This window comes from Hypomesus nipponensis, chromosome 21, assembly GCF_054491055.1.
Source record: "Hypomesus nipponensis isolate SF chromosome 21, ASM5449105v1, whole genome shotgun sequence".
In the NCBI taxonomy this organism is placed as follows: Eukaryota; Metazoa; Chordata; class Actinopteri; order Osmeriformes; family Osmeridae; genus Hypomesus; species Hypomesus nipponensis.
The window spans coordinates 8,098,006-8,117,360 of record NC_140381.1 but is presented as its reverse complement, the minus strand read 5'-3'; the positions used below and the strand labels follow the sequence as shown (position 1 = coordinate 8,117,360).

At 47.9% G+C, this 19,355-nt stretch overlaps 1 protein-coding gene across 1 annotated transcript; it reads left to right on the top strand.

Annotated features, from left to right (window-relative positions):
- The first annotated feature begins 1,910 nt into the window (after positions 1-1,910).
- LOC146237746 (myosin-9-like) lies at positions 1,911-19,223 on the top strand. Its single transcript, XM_084685296.1, has 41 exons — positions 1,911-2,071; positions 5,705-6,039; positions 6,366-6,522; positions 6,669-6,696; positions 6,789-6,882; positions 7,273-7,293; positions 8,188-8,280; positions 8,373-8,436; positions 8,555-8,653; positions 8,782-8,925; positions 9,033-9,128; positions 9,235-9,506; positions 9,668-9,841; positions 9,951-10,124; positions 10,220-10,334; positions 10,554-10,744; positions 10,926-11,047; positions 11,149-11,218; positions 11,317-11,477; positions 11,586-11,694; positions 11,869-12,000; positions 12,143-12,349; positions 12,482-12,619; positions 12,739-12,862; positions 13,008-13,179; positions 13,338-13,550; positions 13,688-13,832; positions 13,935-14,141; positions 14,342-14,446; positions 14,539-14,691; positions 14,985-15,233; positions 15,342-15,554; positions 15,677-15,889; positions 16,018-16,179; positions 16,380-16,508; positions 16,610-16,698; positions 16,815-16,938; positions 17,135-17,343; positions 17,649-17,757; positions 17,904-18,076; positions 18,325-19,223. The coding sequence occupies exons 2-41, from the start codon at positions 5,713-5,715 to the stop codon at positions 18,431-18,433; spliced, it is 5,886 nt and encodes a 1,961-aa protein (XP_084541422.1). The 5' UTR covers positions 1,911-2,071; positions 5,705-5,712; the 3' UTR covers positions 18,434-19,223.
- The last annotated feature ends 132 nt before the right edge of the window (positions 19,224-19,355 follow it).

Below are 19,355 nucleotides of genomic sequence, written 5' to 3'. Positions count from 1 at the left end.
GCTTTCTTCAATCTTCTTTGCACAGCAGCTTGGGCATCATCTGCTGTGTAATCTGTGGATGTGCATGAATATATTCACACCCTTGCCCCGCCCCAGCTCAGGGCCCTCAGCCATGGCCGCTGTCTCTGCAAACTCCCCCTCTTCACGGAAGTTCAACACTCTCCACAGCCCTGCATGACTTGACACGACTTTTCATTCCCGTTTTTATAAAAGCTTGTGCAACGTCAGCACAGAATGCTTGTCCCTGTTCCACAACCCCCCTCCCTCTCTCTCTCTCTCTCTCTCTCTCTCTTATTCCAGTTGCATTGTCTCTCTACTGTTTGGAATAGGGGGGATTTCTGTATTGTATGTTTACAACCACTGACATGCCATGTTGCATGCATGTCCTGAAGCAGCAGATCAGGAAGTAGGTTACATCACCTAGGTTACAACAAACCTGGCCCTGTAGCACTATTGACAAACAGGTTATTGTGTGTGTAGTGGGTTGAGAAAGTTGTGACTACTATAAGACATTCCTCTGGCCTCGTGCATATATGTTAGTCTCGATTTAAGACCAGTCTGGTAGGTTTGTATCTGGATGGCTGCAGCTAATGGTTGGTGATTGTTTCACCCCAGTTATGTTTACAAAAAACCTACGCTGAACATTTAAGCGTGAATCCAAATATAAAACTAATCTTATATGAGACAAGTTTTTATTTTGCACGGTGGCGCTGGCTAGACAGTTTGGACAAGGCTGCATCTCTCTCTCTCTCTGTCCCTCAGAAGTCCTGTCCTGACTCGCTCGCCCTCTCTACTATCTGCTCATCTTTGATGCCAGACTGACTGCTGTTGGGGTGTGTGTGTGTGTTAATGGCAGGGTTGGAAAAGTAACTTTACACCATGCTCAAAACAAAGCAATGGACCACACCTCCTTTACTCTTTCTCTCTCTCCCTCACTCGTTCCTCGGCACTCTTTGACCGTATAAGGTAGAGAAGGCCTAAAATGGCACCCTGCTTCAGAAAGGGAGGAGAATTATAGAGTTGGAGTGCTAATATCATGGCTGAGAGAGATTTGTGCAAGTCGGTTTTTGCCGTTCATCAATTATGCTTGGGGCACAGTTTATACACTGTTTACAGTATATTTTTTCTTGCATTTATTGTTGATTGTGAGTTTGTAAACAATCAAGTATTTACCTGACACGAGTGACCATGGCCATCTTTTTCAACATTTACTGTGACAGCAAACATGGAGGTGGTTACGAATTATTAAAAGTAAATGCTGCACTAATCTGTGTTTACTTCCTGATAACATGCAATGTGTGAGGAAGTACAGCTGTGTGGTTCCATTCACACGAGCTAACAGATTACGCCATTGTGTTGAGGTACATTTTTATAACTCTCCCTATGTTTATTCCTCATATCGGTCCGTAGTGCCACTCCTTGTTCCACCATCTCCCCCTCCATGTACTTTGGAGTGGAAACTGCAGGTACAGACCTGGATTAACATTCCTCCATACACACATGCCCCCGATTCTCTCCCGGACCAGATGCGTCCTCTTGAGTTTTTACTTCTGTCCTATTTTCAATTGATACTTTCTTTCTGAGTGCGCTGTTTATCCAATTTAGCACAGACAATTAATACATGTAGTTTACAGTTAGATGTTAAATAGGGGAATTATGTTGCATAAAACCATATCAACCATATGAATGACGGAGGAATCATAAAAAGTAATAACACCACATCACAAACAACTCCACCCACTCAAAAATTCACTGATAGGTTGATAAGTATACCTGGAAAGGGCGGAGCAAGAACCTGCGAATAATATAACTGGGCGGATCAAAGGCAGAGCCTGTCCATCCTTGAGCCACGCCTGGTCAGCTGGACCGCATGACAGAAGAGGCACTGAGCTAACGAGGTTGCTGGAGAGATAAAGCTGGAGAGACGAAAGGAAGTAAAATAGCCCGTTACGATTCGGCACAGTGACTTGCGAGTTTGGTGTCACGTAGCGATTGTCCTTGCTATCTTTGCAGACACGGACACCGAGAGACCAGCCGAATTCATTCTGAAGTGCCTCCAACCGAGCGGCAGGTAAATTTCTGTAAAGGGTTGCTGTACCTTGGTCCGCCTGGCCCTAATCCGTGTGAGAAGATATTTTTGTGCGCACTAAAGTGTCGAGCAACTGCACTACGAACAACGACAGATAGGAAGAAAAAAAATCATTGTGCCTTGATTTTATCAGCCTTGTGGTTTACCGGCAAGTACAAGGCTGGGTTTGTGTGAATATTTGATTGAATTAACGATAGTGATATTTTCTATGATAACAGTTTTGGGGACACATCTGTGTTCAAGCCACCTTTCCAATCTCCTTCTAAAACGTAAGCTGTTTGTAAGGTTTTGAGGATATGGCAAGCTTACAGGTAATCCTGGATGAGATGGCATATGCAGTAGTAAGCTTAATATCTGTGACACAGGTAGATGACCCGTATCTCATTAGGCCCCAACATTTAAGGCCACCCAATTCACGTTGGAATGTTTATTTGGTGGCCTTTATCAAGTATGTAAAGTATAGTGTATATTCCCAATTGGGCACACAACTTGGACAATAGCAGCCAGTAGGATTGGCAGGAGCACCCAACAAACAATGTAGTCCCCTCGGGACATAAAATGTAAATTAAATTGACTTTAAACTGGTTTTTCTAGCTTGTTTCAACTGTGTGACTTTTAAAATATGTGGACCTGAGGGAGATTATTGTACTGTTAACTTGAGGAATTCTTTTTTAGTGGACAGCCTGTAATTATTTCCTTGTTATTTGTAGCTAATATGCTGTTTCACCTTAGATGGATGCATATCCATATGGACGTTTTCCCCACCCCTATTCTTGCTGGGCACACCCAAGGGGATGATTTACTCATAAACAAAAATGTCATCCACACCTGCCCGCAGGGCTTAATTTCTCACTCCTGTTCTGTACCAACTCCAGGTATTGTTCTCTTCCATGGTGTGGCAAGATGCTTACCCAACGTAAGGCTCATATTAAAACTCAGGCTCCTCTCAGATGGTCTTGGACGATATGGCATGTGTCGGCTTGTTGATCTGGCAGTCAGTCGCATCAAAGCTAAAGTAGGGGTTGACTGGCAGCCAGGATGTGGGTGAGGAGATGGAGGTCCTGGAAGGATCACAGGGTCCTGTGAAGTCAGAGAGGGTTAATGGGCAGACATGGATCTGGCGTCGCCTTCACATTAACACCTGTCCTGTTCACACCAGTCCGACCTGTATGTGACATCTACCCCCTGGTGGGTGCTGAATAGCTATGAGTGTCCTTCAAGGTGGAGTTGCGCAAGATAGGAAATCAGGGAAGGGGGGGGGGGGGGGGGGGTCAAAACTCGCAAGGCTACCATGCAACTTCCTGGGGAAGTTGGCCCAAGATGGGAACCCACATTCATGTGAAGTCAGTCACGCCGTGTTTGTAATATTGAGTCAATTTGACTTTGAGGTTTACGCGATCAATTTGCATGGCCCAGACGATGCCCTGTACGCAAGGTTGTTTCATAACAGCTGATTTTTTTTGTTGTTGTTGCCTTGAGTGCTCCTTGTCTTTAGATTAGGCTTACTTTCTCACTTTGCTCAAGGGGTGGGAACGGTCAGTCCTATGCTAGGCTACTCCGATGCCCAGGCTGTTTGTCCTGGCACACAGAAGCCAACAGCGTGGCGGGGGGAGGGGGGGGCGGGCGCGGTTGTCGTCCACCCTCCCTACTCTGTCCCCCCCTCTACTCAGAAGAGCAGAGTCTGAGCACATAATGAACTTAGAGAGAGACACAGATGACACCTCCTGGACTTCATCTCTTTATCCCTCTCAAACACACACACACACACACACACACACACACGCTTCTGTTTATCTCTCCCCATCTCACACCGCCACTTGCTTTCGCACACACTCCAGGGGAGGATGATGGGGAGATGTAGTGGTACGCCAAAAGCGAACTTCTTTCCAGATGGCTTTATCAGAGGGGCTGTTACAGTACCATCCAGGTCTGTGATAGGGCCGCTCTACACAGGTTATCCATGGGTTAGGGTCAGAGTAATGAGGAGATTGATGTGACCTGACAGTTTAGGGTATAGTCCGCGAACGAAGGGGGGGAAAAAAATAGACGTCTCATCTGGATGTTGAAGTCAAGATTTTAACATTCGTACTACTACGTTCATACGGCGCCTTCATGCAATTCAAGACACTGTTTTGAGGTTTGACCACGGGGGAATAGAGCGATCCAGAATAGCCAGTCGAAGAGCGAAAGTTAAAAGGATTAGATTAAGATGTACATGTACGACACAAGCGCAAGACGGTGAGGGTATTTTTAAAGAGGCAGTCGCATCTGTGCTGAGGGAGTGGTAGATAATGAAATTTCTCTCTCTGTCTAAACTTGCTCCTAACATTCCTCCCCCTCTCGCGGTTCTCCTTCAAAGAACACACGTACACAACCTGTAAGGCACACACACACACACACACAGCCTGTCTTCACCTTAACCCCTTTCCCCAAAGCACCACAAAGTGTTGTCGTTGTTCGTCTGGGCAGTCTGACTTATCATTTACGAGGAGTAATTGACAGCGTTTTAACCAGACAGTCCTGGGTTTGTTGGGAAATAAAAAGATCTAGTCAAGATGACATGGGGATAATAGGATAGGAAGAGTGATTTGGGAATTTGTGGAATTCCCATTGTAATGATTGGGTGAGGACGGAATGTGGTCCTGTATGAAGGGATGTAGGTAGATTGCATGTATGGAGGGAGGGAGAGAAAGGAAGTGGAAGTGTAGAAAAAAAAGGGACTTGGAGGCATGGTCAGCTGTTTAGGCAAATTGTCTGAGATTGTGTGTCTGTTATGATGGGGGTTTGAGGATCTAACTGTTGCGTGCTGTCGCCATTAAGTATTGAGCTACACGGTGGTTTATATTTTTTCATTAAGTCGTTTCAGTTCGCTGATATGCCTGATCTCATTTGGATGATAATTGTTCAGTCTCTGCCTGTATGCTGACATTTTCCTCTATGGAAGTCCCAGCTCCTCAAGTAATGAAGTTACAACTCGACCATTTCTTTAGCCTCCAAGCTTGAACGGATCATACATGTCTTTTTGTGTTTGAAATTGACCCCCTGGCTCATAAAATGACAGGGAGCGCAAGCTCAATATGACCCATTGTTGGGCACGCATCTTCAGAACACTGGTCACATGTTTGAGCATTACTGCTGACCTCAATGACACAAGCACATGTTGAGTGTTTCCACAATCATCATGTGACCTGAAAGGAACAAGCCGTCCAGGGACAATAGATCACTAGATGAAAACAACTAATAGGTAGATTTAATATACAGTGGACGGTCATGGGTATCCATGTTAGAGGAAGTCTCTGCAGTGTTGAATTTCCATATAATGCCCAAACTCGAGTGTTTTGAAAAGAGAAGGCAGGTGACCTTCATAAAGTAGCATGATAGTGCTCGATAGATGTTTTTCATGTTTCCCTGCTTCAACACACCTGATTCAAATGACTCGTTATCCAGCTCTGCAGAAGCCCACTTACGACCATTCATTTGAATCAGGTGTGTTGGCGCAGGAATCAACATCTCAAACATGCAGGACAGGTGTTCCCTGAGGACCAGGGTTGGGAACCACTGTGAAAGCCCATAGGTGGTTTCTTTCATTGTTGACGGCGGCCATCTTCTCTCCAGCAGCCACCATGTCGGAAGCAGACAAGTTCCTGTATGGGGACCGCGGCCAGGTGGGCAACCCCATGGCCCAGGCGGACTGGGCCACCAAGAAGCTGGTGTGGGTCCCCTCCGAGAAGCTGGGCTTCGAGCCAGGCTCCATTAAAGAGGAGCAGGGCGACGAGTGTGTGGTGGAGCTGTCCGACAACGGGAGGAAGGTGAAGGTCAACAAGGACGACATCCAGAAGATGAACCCGCCCAAGTTCAACAAGGTGGAGGACATGGCCGAGCTGACCTGCCTGAACGAGGCGTCGGTGCTGCACAACCTGAAGGAGAGATACTACTCTGGACTCATCTATGTGAGTTTTGAATGCACACACACACACACACACACGGCTTGAAAATGAGGCCAGGCTCATTTCTTCAGAGGAGAATTTGAATTCTATTTGACCTACAGCATGTGTGCGCTCATAAAATACGCTAATTTAAAAAAAAAAAATTTAGCTGTTGCAAGTGAACCTAGCCTTAGCATGCTCAAGGTGTCTGCAAATGCGTCATGTCATTTGGTTCCATTTTGCAAAATGTGACACATCCTTGATTTATTGCTATATTTATAATAAGCCGTGCATCTATATTTGGACTTAGCCGTCCTGAAAGTCTCCTTCCATCTTCTGTGTTTTTCCAGACATACTCAGGGCTCTTCTGTGTGGTCATCAACCCCTACAAAAACCTGCCCATCTACTCAGAGGACATAGTGGACATGTACCGGGGCAAGAAGAGGCACGAGATGCCCCCCCACATCTACGCCATCACAGACACGGCCTACAGGAGCATGATGCAGGGTGAGGGAGAGACATGCATTGGCCAGTCACAAAAGCACAGGGCCATGTTACAGATTGGCCTTCCTTCCCTTCTGTTATCTATTCTGATGTGCCAACAAGGGATGTTTCCCAACGTTTCAGTACGCTCTTTTTATGTTTCCTTCCAGATCGTGAAGACCAGTCCATCCTTTGCACGTAGGTCATTTCTCTCCCAAATAATATTTCTATAGTCTCCTACCTCTCAAGCTGCATATTTAGGTCGCTAACTAATCTGTCCTTATCCTCAGAGGGGAGTCGGGAGCAGGGAAAACGGAGAACACCAAGAAAGTCATTCAGTATTTGGCCAATGTTGCCTCGTCCTTCAAATCCAAGAAAGAACAGGTACTGTCACTCTCTCTAGTTTTTCCTCCCATTTTCCACCCGTCACGTCTCTTCCCCCCCCCCCTCCTTCTCCTCTCCCCATTGTGCTTATACTTGGCCCCATGCTCACTCGTTCATTTGTGGACTCTCTGAGGAAGAAGTTGTAGTGTGTTCTTAACATTCCTCTTTCAGGCCTGGACATGTTGGCCTCGCCTACTCGCAAAGGCCAACATCTGGGGCAGATTGCTAATGTGTGTGTGTGTGTGTGTGTGTGAGACTGTGTTTGACTGACTGTTTGTTGTGACTGTTAGAAAAACGTGTCGTTCTGTACCCATCACATTCTACCCACAACATTCGGTCACCATCCCATGTGTTGAAGATCTTTGTCTCTGTCTCTCTCCCTCTCATCAGGCCAATGCAGTACTGTCACATGTGAGTTCATCCCTCTCCCTCCCGCTCTAGTGTCCGTCAATGTGTTTTTACTAACAGCAACCGTCTTATTTCCCTGGCGCTCAACCGGGCTCAAATGACTCTGGCGTAATCTAAGAACACCATGCTTAATTTTTCTTAATCTAAGTAAGACTTTCTTTTTAAAAGAAGAAAGAATAATGGCTCACTAGCCTTTTGTCGTTGTATTCGGTGTCAGCTAGTGGAAAACCCTTAGCCCCATTTCTGAAACTCACTATTGACTCTTGTTGTAAACCTGGTGTGTGTGTCACTCCCCCCCAGTTAGGTACTTTAGAAACCAGTTTTTGTTGTCATCATTTGCATGTCTGTTTTGTCTGCTTTTGTGGGAATCTGAATGTGCTTTAATATATTTTGTGTGCCCTTGTATGTGCCTGCATGGATTAGGCTTAGGTTGGCGGAAGTGTGTTGGTGTTGGGGGGGGGGGGGGGGGCTGTGAAGGAGCCTGAGTGGGCCTGTTTGAACCTGGATGCTGCATTTGGTGTGTCGGAATGTGAGGGATTTAACGTTTGAGTCTGTACATGCGAGGGACTGATAATGTTTTCTTTCTTTTAGTTTAGAGGTTATCATTTTCAACTCCCACCCTCTTCCGTTCAATAGTCATTTCGTCTGTACGTAGTGTGAATTAAATGTAACTTCCACGACAGTAGTCCTGGAAACTAAACAACAGCAAGTTTCATGGTTGTGTATGCATTGTCTAACAGGCTGTGGGACTAACGCTTGCTCATGTTATGTGTCTGCAGTGTACCTGGCAGGAAAAAAGGTTCTGAAGGAAAAATAGCCTAACCTTTTGCCAAAATGATGGTGACTATCTCGTTAAATTGCCCATGTTGGGTTGTCCCTTGACTGTTTCATCTTTAGGGGGAACTGGAGAAACAGCTGCTCCAGGCTAACCCCATCCTGGAGGCCTTTGGCAACGCCAAAACTGTCAAGAACGACAACTCCTCACGATTTGTAAGAACCCTCCAAACGTTTTTTCCCCAAATGCACCTCGAATGTTCTTGCAGTTAAAAAGTCTGATGTAACCTCCCTGTTTCCTCTCAAAGGGGAAATTCATTAGGATCAACTTTGATGTCAACGGTTACATCGTGGGGGCTAATATTGAAACCTGTATCCTTAAACAGCCTAATGGCTCTTGGAATCCTTCCAGGGGTTTCTTGAAACATCCTGCTGGGGGACTTTCTAGGATTGTTTGTTCCTGTTTTTTCCTTGACCGTCATTTTGACAGACCTACTGGAGAAATCCAGAGCCATAAGACAAGCAAAGGAGGAGAGGGCTTTCCATATCTTCTATTACATGCTGACTGGAGCTGGAGATAAACTACGCTGTAAGAAAACAACTCCCAAATATGCCGTCTGCATTTTCTTGGGTTTAAGAGAGGAGCTTCTCAAATGACATCCAGTAATTTCTGTAGAAAACGGGGGTTTAGATTGTCCGTATCCTTCTCTCACTTAGCCGAGCTATGTCTTGAGGACTACAAAAAGTACCGCTTCCTGTCCAACGGGAACGTGACCATCCCTGGTCAGCAGGACCGTGACCTCTTTCTGGAGACCATGGAGGCCTTTAAGATCATGAGCATCCCCGAAGAGGAGTCCACAGGTATGGCAGCGTCGCCCAAGACCACACCCACTAGATCCATCTATGTTCTTATTGGTGAAATGAATAATTGGATGAGTTGAACCGTGTAACGCCTGTTTCTCTGTCAGGTCTGTTCAAGGTGGTGTCTGCTGTGCTGCAGTTGGGGAACATGAGCTTCAAAAAAGAGCGGAACTCTGACCAGGCCTCCATGCCAGATGACACTGGTAATGCACTCCCAACAGACACGCACACACATCTGTGCAACAGCTAAACTCTCATGCCTCAGCTTGTTCACCAACTTGACCCTCTCCTCTCCCTCCCTCCCATCAGCTGCCCAGAAAGTGTGCCACCTGCTGGGCATAAACGTGACAGACTTCTCCCGGGCCATCCTGTCCCCCAGGATCAAGGTGGGCCGAGACTACGTCCAGAAGGCCCAGACCCAGGAGCAGGCAGAGTTCGCAGTGGAGGCCCTAGCCAAGGCCTCCTATGAGAGGATGTTCCGCTGGCTGGTATTCAGGATCAACAAGGCCCTGGACAAGACCAAGAGACAAGGGGCCTCCTTCATTGGCATCCTGGATATCGCTGGCTTTGAGATCTTTGAGGTAGGAAATACAGATTCCTTTTTTTTTTTTTTTTTTTTTTGTAGTCACCACATAGAAACATGGATCGTCACCGGGGGCTTTCCCAGCCTTTTCTGATATGCATGCGAGTGTCTACTACCCCAGTGACGTTTCTCTCTGGGTACACCTTCTTTCCTCTACAGCTGAACTCGTTTGAGCAGCTGTGCATCAACTACACCAACGAGAAGCTCCAGCAGCTGTTCAACCACACCATGTTCATCCTGGAGCAGGAGGAGTACCAGAGGGAGGGCATCGAGTGGAGCTTCATCGACTTCGGCCTGGACCTGCAACCCTGCATCGACCTCATCGAGAAACATGTACAAGTCCTCCCAACCGTTCTGAGATCAAATGTAAACTGACGTACCATCCGAAAGGAGTAATAACGCGGTTGCTATTTATTTCCGAATTCTTTTTTTCTAACTCCAGGCGGGTCCTCCAGGAGTGCTGGCCCTGCTGGATGAGGAGTGCTGGTTTCCCAAGGCCACGGACAAGAGCTTTGTTGAGAAGGTGGCGCTGGAGCTGGGCAACAACCCCAAGTTCTTCAAGCCCAAGAAACTGAAGGATGACGCCGACTTCTGCATCATGCACTACGCTGGCAAGGTAAGCCCCTGCTTTACGAATGCGTGTTGTCCACCTTGACCTACATTTGGGTCCAAAACTATTTTGACATTATTGTATGGTGCCCTATTTCTCAGGTGGACTACAAGGCAGACGAGTGGCTGATGAAGAACATGGACCCCCTGAACGACAACGTGGCCACTCTGCTCAACCAGTCTTCAGACAAGATTGTGTCCGATCTCTGGAGAGATAGTAAGTACTGGATAGAGACGCATCATTTGCGTTGCTACGGTTGCTTGTAAAAGGCATCGGGCTGTGGTGTGAGGCCACCTAGTGCTAGGTCAGTGCAAGTGCATTGGCCTGGAATTGACGTGGACAGCTACGAATGCAGCCCTAAATTCTTGATTATCCACTGTGTTTCATACCATTTTTATGTCAGGAGCTCATCGTGGACTTGTGTGTTCTCCTCAGTGGACCGTATTGTAGGTCTGGATAAGGTGGCGGGTATGGCTGACTCCATGCACGGGGCCTTCAAGACCAAGAAGGGCATGTTCCGCACGGTGGGCCAGCTGTACAAGGAACAGCTGTCCAACCTCATGACCACCCTCAGGAACACCAACCCCAACTTCGTCCGTTGCATCATCCCTAACCACGAGAAAAAGGTAAGGGCCACACCACCGTCGAGAAGTGAAAGTACGTGGTGTAGGTCGTCCGCCGCTACTGGAGCAACATTTGTTATCTAGTTATAGCCTTGATCTAGATAGCTTTTGCCCTACATACTGTAGCCTCTGCATATCTTGATGCAGTATTTGTTCAGTGACATTATTTTTCTCCTCCACCCAGGCTGGGAAGCTGGAGCCCCACCTGGTCCTGGACCAGCTGAGGTGTAATGGGGTTCTGGAGGGGATCCGCATCTGCAGACAGGGCTTCCCCAACCGGGTCGTCTTCCAGGAGTTCAGACAAAGGTGACCAACTCTAATTTGACTTGATTTTGATTCACTTTATTGGATTGGACTGAATTGTCATATTAAATATTCATCTTTTTTGATACTTTTGTCTATTTCAGATACGAAATCCTCACTCCAAATGCCATTCCTAAGGGCTTCATGGATGGAAAGCAGGCTTGTGTGCTCATGGTAGGACCAAAGATGGAAAACCAACCAATCTCTTCCAAATTGCCTTTTGTATAAAACTTTATGGCTCATTTCTTTTTGTGTCTCTCATCCTTTCTCAGATCAAAGCTCTGGAGTTGGATTCCAACTTGTTCAGGGTCGGCCAGAGTAAAGTCTTCTTTAGGGCTGGAGTCCTGGCTCACCTGGAGGAGGAGAGGGATCTGAAGATCACCGACGTCATCATTAGCTTCCAGTCCTGGTGCAGGGGATACGTTGCTCGCAAGTATGGAGACTTGACATCTGAGAACATTGGGCTATGGTGTATTTTTTTTATTTTTTTTATTGTCCACTCCCAATGTTTGTCAAATTCACAATCACACTTTTTCTTCAGAGCCTTTGCTAAGAGGCAGCAGCAGTTGACTGCCATGAAGGTGATCCAGAGGAACTGTGTTGCCTACCTAAAACTCAGGAACTGGCAGTGGTGGAGACTCTTCACAAAGGTAGGAAAGTCCAAAAAGGTTGGAACTGGTCCGGCCTTTCTGTTTTGTATATTGTGGAACCTACATTTGAACTAGGATTCACTTGATACGGAGTAGTTCAGGCCCTGACCAGGAAAAGAGCAAACCAATCACGTTTTTTTAGCATTTCTCTTTTCCTGTCCTGTCCTCCTCCAGGTGAAGCCCCTGCTCCAGGTGACCAGGCAGGAAGAGGAGATGCTGGCCAAAGAGGAGGAGCTTGAGAAGGTGAAGGAGAGACAGTTGCAGGCTGAGCAGATACTCAGGGAGTTTGAAACCAAGCAGAAACAGGTATGACAAATATACAAATCAGCCATTTGTGGAAGGATGTGTACAGACAAACCACTTTAGCAAAGTCATAGATGTCACCCTGGCCAAATACCAACATGATGGCTAACCACTAACCGAGCTTTCACTTCGTAACCCCCACTAGCTGAATTCAGAGAAGGTGGCCCTGCAAGAACAGCTCCAGGCCGAGACTGAGCTCTGTGCCGAAGCCGAGGAGATGCGCTCGCGTCTGGCCACACGCAAACAGGAGCTGGAGGACATCCTCCATGACCTGGAGGCCCGCGTGGAGGAAGAGGAGGAGCGGGTCACCCAGCTGCAGACGGAGAGGAAGAAGATGCAGCAGAATATTACGGTGTGGAGCACAGCTCTGAGGGGGGGGGGGGGGTTACAATTTAGGGTTCGCAAACAAGGATTTATGTTCTTCCCTCAAGATCCTCCATCCAAGACGAGATCTAAGCCCAGAACGTTCCTTTCCTTTCTCCAGGACCTAGAGCAGCAGCTGGATGAGGAGGAGGGGGCCAGGCAGAAGCTGCAGCTGGAGAAGGTCACCACTGATGCCAAGCTGAAGAAGATCGAGGAGGATGTGATGGTTCTAGAGGACCAGAACAACAAACTCACCAAGGTCAGTTGCTTCAAGTCCAAGGAAGTCAATAAGTCTATCCACCAAGGACCAGTTGTGTGCGTGTTTGCTGGAATCGAATATTCAGTTCATGCTTGTGTTCTCAACATCACATTGAACAGGAGAAGAAGCTGCTGGAGGATAGAATCGCAGAGTCAACCAGCAACCTGGCTGAGGAGGAGGAGAAGTCAAAGAGCCTTCAGAAGCTCAAGAACAAACACGAGGCCATGATCACTGACTTGGAGGGTACGTAGGCCACTACTAGGAGCCCACTATTGCTGGTCCTGACCAAACAACTCTCATCCACCCATGTTCGATCCCTGTACTTCGACTATTGTGGACGAAAGTGCCGTGGGCCACGTTTTAACGTTGATGTTTGCGCCTCCGTCAGACCGACTGAGAAAGGAGGAGAAGCAGAGGCAAGAACTGGAGAAGAACAGGCGTAAGCTGGAGGGAGACTCCACCGACCTGCACGACCAGATGGCTGACCTGCAGGCCCAAATTGCTGAGCTCCGTGCCCAACTGGCCAAGAAGGAAGAGGAGCTGCTCAAAGCACTGTCCAGGTAAAGTCAAGAGTCAAGATGTAGGATGCCTCAACTGGTGACGTACGGGTGACTCATCTTCCTTCTAACCTTCATAATAGTGTTTGACGAGATGGGTTTGTTTTGACAAACCAGGTTGTAAAATCCATACACTTGGCGCTAATTCTCAACCCTTCCAGGATTGAGGAAGAGTCTGCGGCCAAGAACCAGGCTCAGAAGAAGATCCGAGAGCTGGAGGCCCAGATCTCGGAGCTGCAGGAGGACCTGGAGCTGGAGAGGGCGGCCAGGACAAAGGCTGAGAAAAACCGCAGAGACCTCGGCGAGGAGCTGGAAGCCCTCAAGACTGAGCTGGAGGACACACTGGACTCCACCGCCGCACAGCATGAGCTCAGGTACTGGAATGGCAGCATTGTCACTGAAGTGTGTGTGTGTGGGGGGGGGGGCTATAGGTGGTTGTTGCATGATGTAGAAAGTGCTTGTTCTCAACTCTTTGTTTCTACCTCTTTTTTCGTTTTATTCTGTACTTCAGGACCAAGCGCGAGTCTGAGGTGACCCAAATGAAGAAGGCGCTGGAGGACGAGGCCAAGGTCCATGAGCAGCAGATGGCCGAAATGAGACACAAGCACAACCAGGCCTTTGACGAGCTCAACGAGCAACTGGAGCAAGCCAAGAGGGTAAGTGCTGAAAAGACGGACGACAACATTCAGTCGAGTGTAAAGTTTCACTCCCCCCCCCCCCCATCTCTTCACCTTGGGTATTTTGTCTGTTCCCTCCAGAACAAGGCGTCCGTGGACAAGGCCAAGCAGGCCCTGGACAGTGAGAAGAGCGAGCTGGTCATCGAGGTTCAGACGCTGCTTCAGGGTAAGGGTGAGCTGGAGCACCGCAAGAAGAAGGCGGAGACCCAGTTGCAGGAGCTGCAGATCAAACATGGCGAGGTGGAGCGACAGAGACACGATCTGGCCGACAAAGTGACAAAACTGCAGGTATGGAATGATGGCTTTGCCTCTGCCACAGGTACATCCAGACTGCGTCATTCCGTGTGTTAAGGGTTTACAACTTGGCTATAGTCCATTTGATAGTAAATGGTGGGGCTGTGACTGTTGGTAATCAGGGTAAACGTTTATGATTATGGGCTGAATTGTTGATTGGTTGTCCTCATACTTGCTCTCTGTTCCGTGTGTAGTTGGAATTGGACAACTCCAACAGCTTGTTGAGCGCAGTTGAAGGCAAGTCCATCAAGGCCTCCAAAGACTGCTCTGCTTTGGAGTCTCAGTTGCAGGACGTACAGGTATGGCTATTGAAGTCGGTACACCCACACACCTACCTCTGACCACATGAGGATTTAGCTCCTAACCACCCCTCCCCTCTGGCCGCTTGCAGGAGTTGCTCCAGGAGGAGACCCGCCAGAAGCTCTCCTTCTCCACCCGCCTGAGGCAGATGGAAGACGAGCAGCACAACCTCAGGGACCTGCTGGAGGAGGAGGAAGAGGCTAAGAAGAACATGGAGAAGCAGGTCTTCACCCTCCAAGCTCAGGTAGGTGCTCCTATGCCAAGACTCCTAACTCTCTGTGCTCAGTGACACATCCCCTCACATTTATAACAATAGGGAAACATACCACTGGGGTTAGATTGAAATGATAATGGTTGGACCACTGGCTGAATTATTGGTGTTCGATATACTGCATGTATGGGCATAAACATTTCTATATATCACATAACAATTCAGTATTGTGCTGTAAAATAACTAAATTCTTTCACTTGCAGTCCCTTTTCTAACATTGTCCTTGAACCCCAATCCCCCCCCCCCCCCTTCCAAAATACCGTTAGCTGGCTGATATGAAGAAGAAGGTGGATCATGAGGCTTTGTCCCTGGAGGGGGCGGAGGAGAGCAAGAAGAAGCTGCAGAGGGAGATGGAGGGGATGCTGCAGCAGCTGGAGGAGAAGAGCGCCGCCTTCGACAAGCTGGACAAGACCAAGACCCGTCTGCAGCAGGAGCTGGACGACATGATGGTGGACCATGACCACCTCAGGCAGATCGTCAACAACCTGGAGAAGAAGCAGAAGAAGTTTGACCAGGTAAAGGAGAGGCGTTTCCATGGCAAACTGAATGAAAATTCAAGCCCATTGGTTCTCGTTTCTGGATGACGGTGCAATGGTAATGACCCGGTGCTTTCCCCTATGTAGATGCTGGCTGAGGAGAAGACCATCTCCACCAAGTACGCTGAGGAGCGCGACCGAGCGGAGGCCGAGGCCAGGGAGAAGGATACCCGGGCCCTGACTCTGGCCCGCGAGCTGGAGACCATGACTGACATGAAGGCCGATCTCGACCGCGCAAACAAGCTTCTCAAGGCCGAGATGGAAGATCTCGTCTCCTCCAAGGACGATGTTGGCAAGAGCGTAAGATCGTCGTGTTCCTAAAGGGAATAATCAGGGGGGATGGCTTTCCACATTACGTTCTCTTTTGGAATGAAACAGGGTTTGGAAATGGGCATGACAAATCAAATTTCTTCTCTCGACAGGTCCACGAGCTGGAGAAGTCGAAGCGAGGGATGGAGCAGCAGCTGGAGGAGATGCGCGTTCAGGTGGAGGAGCTGGAGGACGAGCTGCAGGCCACGGAGGACGCCAAGCTGCGCCTGGAGGTCAACATGCAGGCCATGAAGGCCCAGTTCGACAGGGACCTCCAAGCCCGAGACGAGCAGGGAGAGGAGAAGAGGAAGCAGCTGGTCAAGCAGGTACGGCAGACTTCCATCTGCCTAAAAGGCAGGAAAGAATGACCAAAGAGGAATCCGCCCTCTACACGATACACGATGCCCCAACCATTTGGGAGCTTCCTTGAATCTCTAAACGTCTTGCTCTCAAGGTGCGAGAGATGGAGGTGGAGTTGGAGGATGAGCGCAGACAGCGGAGTCTGGCCCTGTCGTCTAAGAAGAAGCTGGAGCTGGACTTGGCAGAGCTGGAAGCTCAGATAGACATGGCTAATAAGGGTCGCGACGAAGCCCTCAAACAGCTCAAAAAACATCAGGTAACGTACATTTTGATATGACACACATACTCGCTATTAACACACATTAACAATCATCAGGGTGGTGGTGGTGGTGGGGGGGGGGAGCATTCTACACAAACCCCAACCAAATGGACCACCGCGTAGCATTTCCTTTTTCCTGTCGAAATACAACTGTTAATTTATAGTATGTAGGCTAACTTAAGACCCCCCCCCCCCAGGCCCACATGAAGGATCTGATGAGGGAGCTGGAAGAGTTGCGTCTGTCGAGGGAGGAAGCCCTTAACGAGGCCAAGGAGAACGAGAAGAAGGTCAAGTCCATGGAGGCTGACGCCATGCAGCTCCACGAGGTACGATTCACCCACCTGCCTCCTGTAAAACCATAGACACCACAACCATAAACACCATTTCATGCCTCTCCTCGCACGCGCCCCCCTCCCTCCCCCAACAGGACCTGGCCACATCAGAAAGGATGAAAAGACAGGCCCAGATGGAGAGAGACGAGCTGCAGGACGAAATCAACAGCCATGCCTCCAAGAAGTAACAATCCCACACACGCCCCAAAAACATTTATAAGACTAAACTCCACAGGGATGGATCATAAAGCTGTTGATTTTGGGCCTTGACTAAACGTGTCTTGCCCCTCGCTCTCCCAGCTCCCTGATAGCGGACGAGAAGAGGAAGCTGGAGGCTCGTATCGCCCAGCTGGAGGAGGATCTGGAGGAGGAGCACCTCAACACCGACATGGTCAACGACCGCTTGAGGAGGAGCACTCTGCAGGTAACGTGTTCCTGGGTTGGTTGGTTGGGTTTAGCAATTGCACACCGAGAAAATGAAGACGGACCATTAGTTTTGCATCATAGGAAGAAGCTCAATGTGCTGGGCTACCATGTCATCACAGGCGTGTTACTGCGTGGAATATCACTGTCAATCTTCGCCATCAATTTTATTTTATTTTTTTCACTCTCTGCAACAGTGCGACCAGGTCACGGCAGAGCTGGCGGCGGAGCGCAGTACCAGTCAAAACCTGGAGGGCACCCGCTCCCAGCTGGATCGCCAGAACAAGGAGATGAAGCTGAAGCTGCAGGAGCTGGAGAGCACCATCAAGAGCAAGTACAAGTCCTCCATCGCCGCCCTGGAGGCCAAGATCAGCCAGCTGGACGAACAGTTGGACATCGAGACAAAGTAGGAACCCTCACAGTTTGGGCATCTTGCTTGTGCGTCTTTTGTCTTGGCGTTGCTTGTTTGCTGCAAGGTGTGGACGCGTCAATTTTTGCGAGCCATCGTTAAGTCATGGTTGTTTTTTTTAATGGGTTTGCTTTTAAAAATGTCTTCCACTTGTTTTATTAGCTTGAGGATGTTTTGTAAATGTTTAAGGAGAACGCCACATCCCATACATGAACGTTGTGCTGGTCAGAAACAGTCTGGGGGAAAAAAATGACAATTCTGTCTCAGGACTTAACCATGACCTCTGCTCACCCCCTTATCAGGGAACGTCAGCAGGCCACAAGACAGACCAGGCGCACGGAGAAGAAGCTGAAGGAGGTCCTGCTGCAAGTGGATGATGAGAGACGCAACAGCGACCAATACAAAGACCAGGTGGGCCTCACACCCAATATAGTTCAACTGCATTCAGTTTTTTTGTAGTTTAATAGTATTTTTGTAGAGAATAGGCGAAGAATAGCATGGTATGGCTTCATTGTGTTGACATAACCACTGACTGGCTTTCCATCCACGCTTCACAGGCGGAGAAACTGAACATCCGTATGCGTCAGTTGAAGAGGCAGCTGGAGGAATCTGAGGAGGAAGTGACCCGGGCCAATGCCTCCCGCAGGAAGATGCAGAGAGAGCTGGAGGACGTCACAGAGACTGCAGACTCCATGAACCGAGAGGTCAGCACCTTGAAGAGCAAGCTCAGGTACGTTGGATGGTTCGACCCCCCCCTTTCTCTCACCCTTACATGTCATGCTGTAGAGGGATTGATCAGCAGTTAGTCTTTTTATAGTCTTGTTAGCGACAATGGTTCTGAGGACGACAGTGACTCTGTAAAGGGCAACCCCCCCCCCCTCCCCCAAGCAAGCAATCCTTCTTGATCCCTACAACATGACTTGGGTGTGAAATTTGTAGTATTTGACTTTTTTTCCTTTCCATCACCATTTCTTTCAGGCGGGGAGATGTGCCTTTCAACATGCGCCGAGTTATCAACCGCTCAGGCCTGGAAAGTGACGAGGAGTCAGAGCTCCACAGTGAGGCGACCGAGCCCACGCCGGAGTGAACGGTGATGGACAAAATCCCAAATATAAGTCCAGAAAGAGATGTTGGTTATTTCAGGTTCCACGGAAATATTTCATTTAGCTCATACTGGACCTGATTGGCATAATCCTCCAATTCTAAAGCAATACTATGTGAAACTCGATACGCCGGGCCAAATGATGTTTTCGAATGTGCATCTTTTTCTAAAGAGGCTTTCCTAACGTTGACCTTTTTTCTAGAAATATTTTTCTACTCTGCTGCTTCAATATGAGATTAATTTTAGAAAACACATTTCATTTCATATATTCTAGCTGGTCCTGTACATTATGACATCTAAGATAAGGATTGGGCATGTGATGTTTTTCATATCATTGTGGGCTTTTTGGGGGGTAATTGAGGTACTAGTCTATAGCAGTAGCCTATGGCTTATTTAAAATGAGATGATATTGCATGTTTGCGTTTTCCCTCTGTTCAGTTTCAGCATGCACAATACCTCATTGTTGAGCCAAAACTGTATTCCAATTCTCAAGAACTCACATAGATATACTGTTTGAAAACTTGTGACTGCACTTTACTGTGTAATGGTCTGACTACTGAAACTATTTAGCCTTAACACTTATGAATCATTCAAAACGGTGGGGTTCATTTAAAACGACATGGGGAGCTCATTTGTTTAGGTTTTGTATTCATAGATGTTGCCATGATAACGTTGAGGTGGTGGGTAGTACACACTTTAATCTTTGATCCTTGCTTGACATGATTGGTGAATAAATAAGTACCTATTTTCTATCAGAATAAATACTCGTGCATAACTTCTGTCTGTTTCGTTGTCTTAACCATTTCTATTGGGTGACTAAATGAAGATGTGTATTTACATTATAAATAAATCGACTATATATTATTGTTACAATAGTCTTATCTGTATTATGCCTTAAGGCTATGTT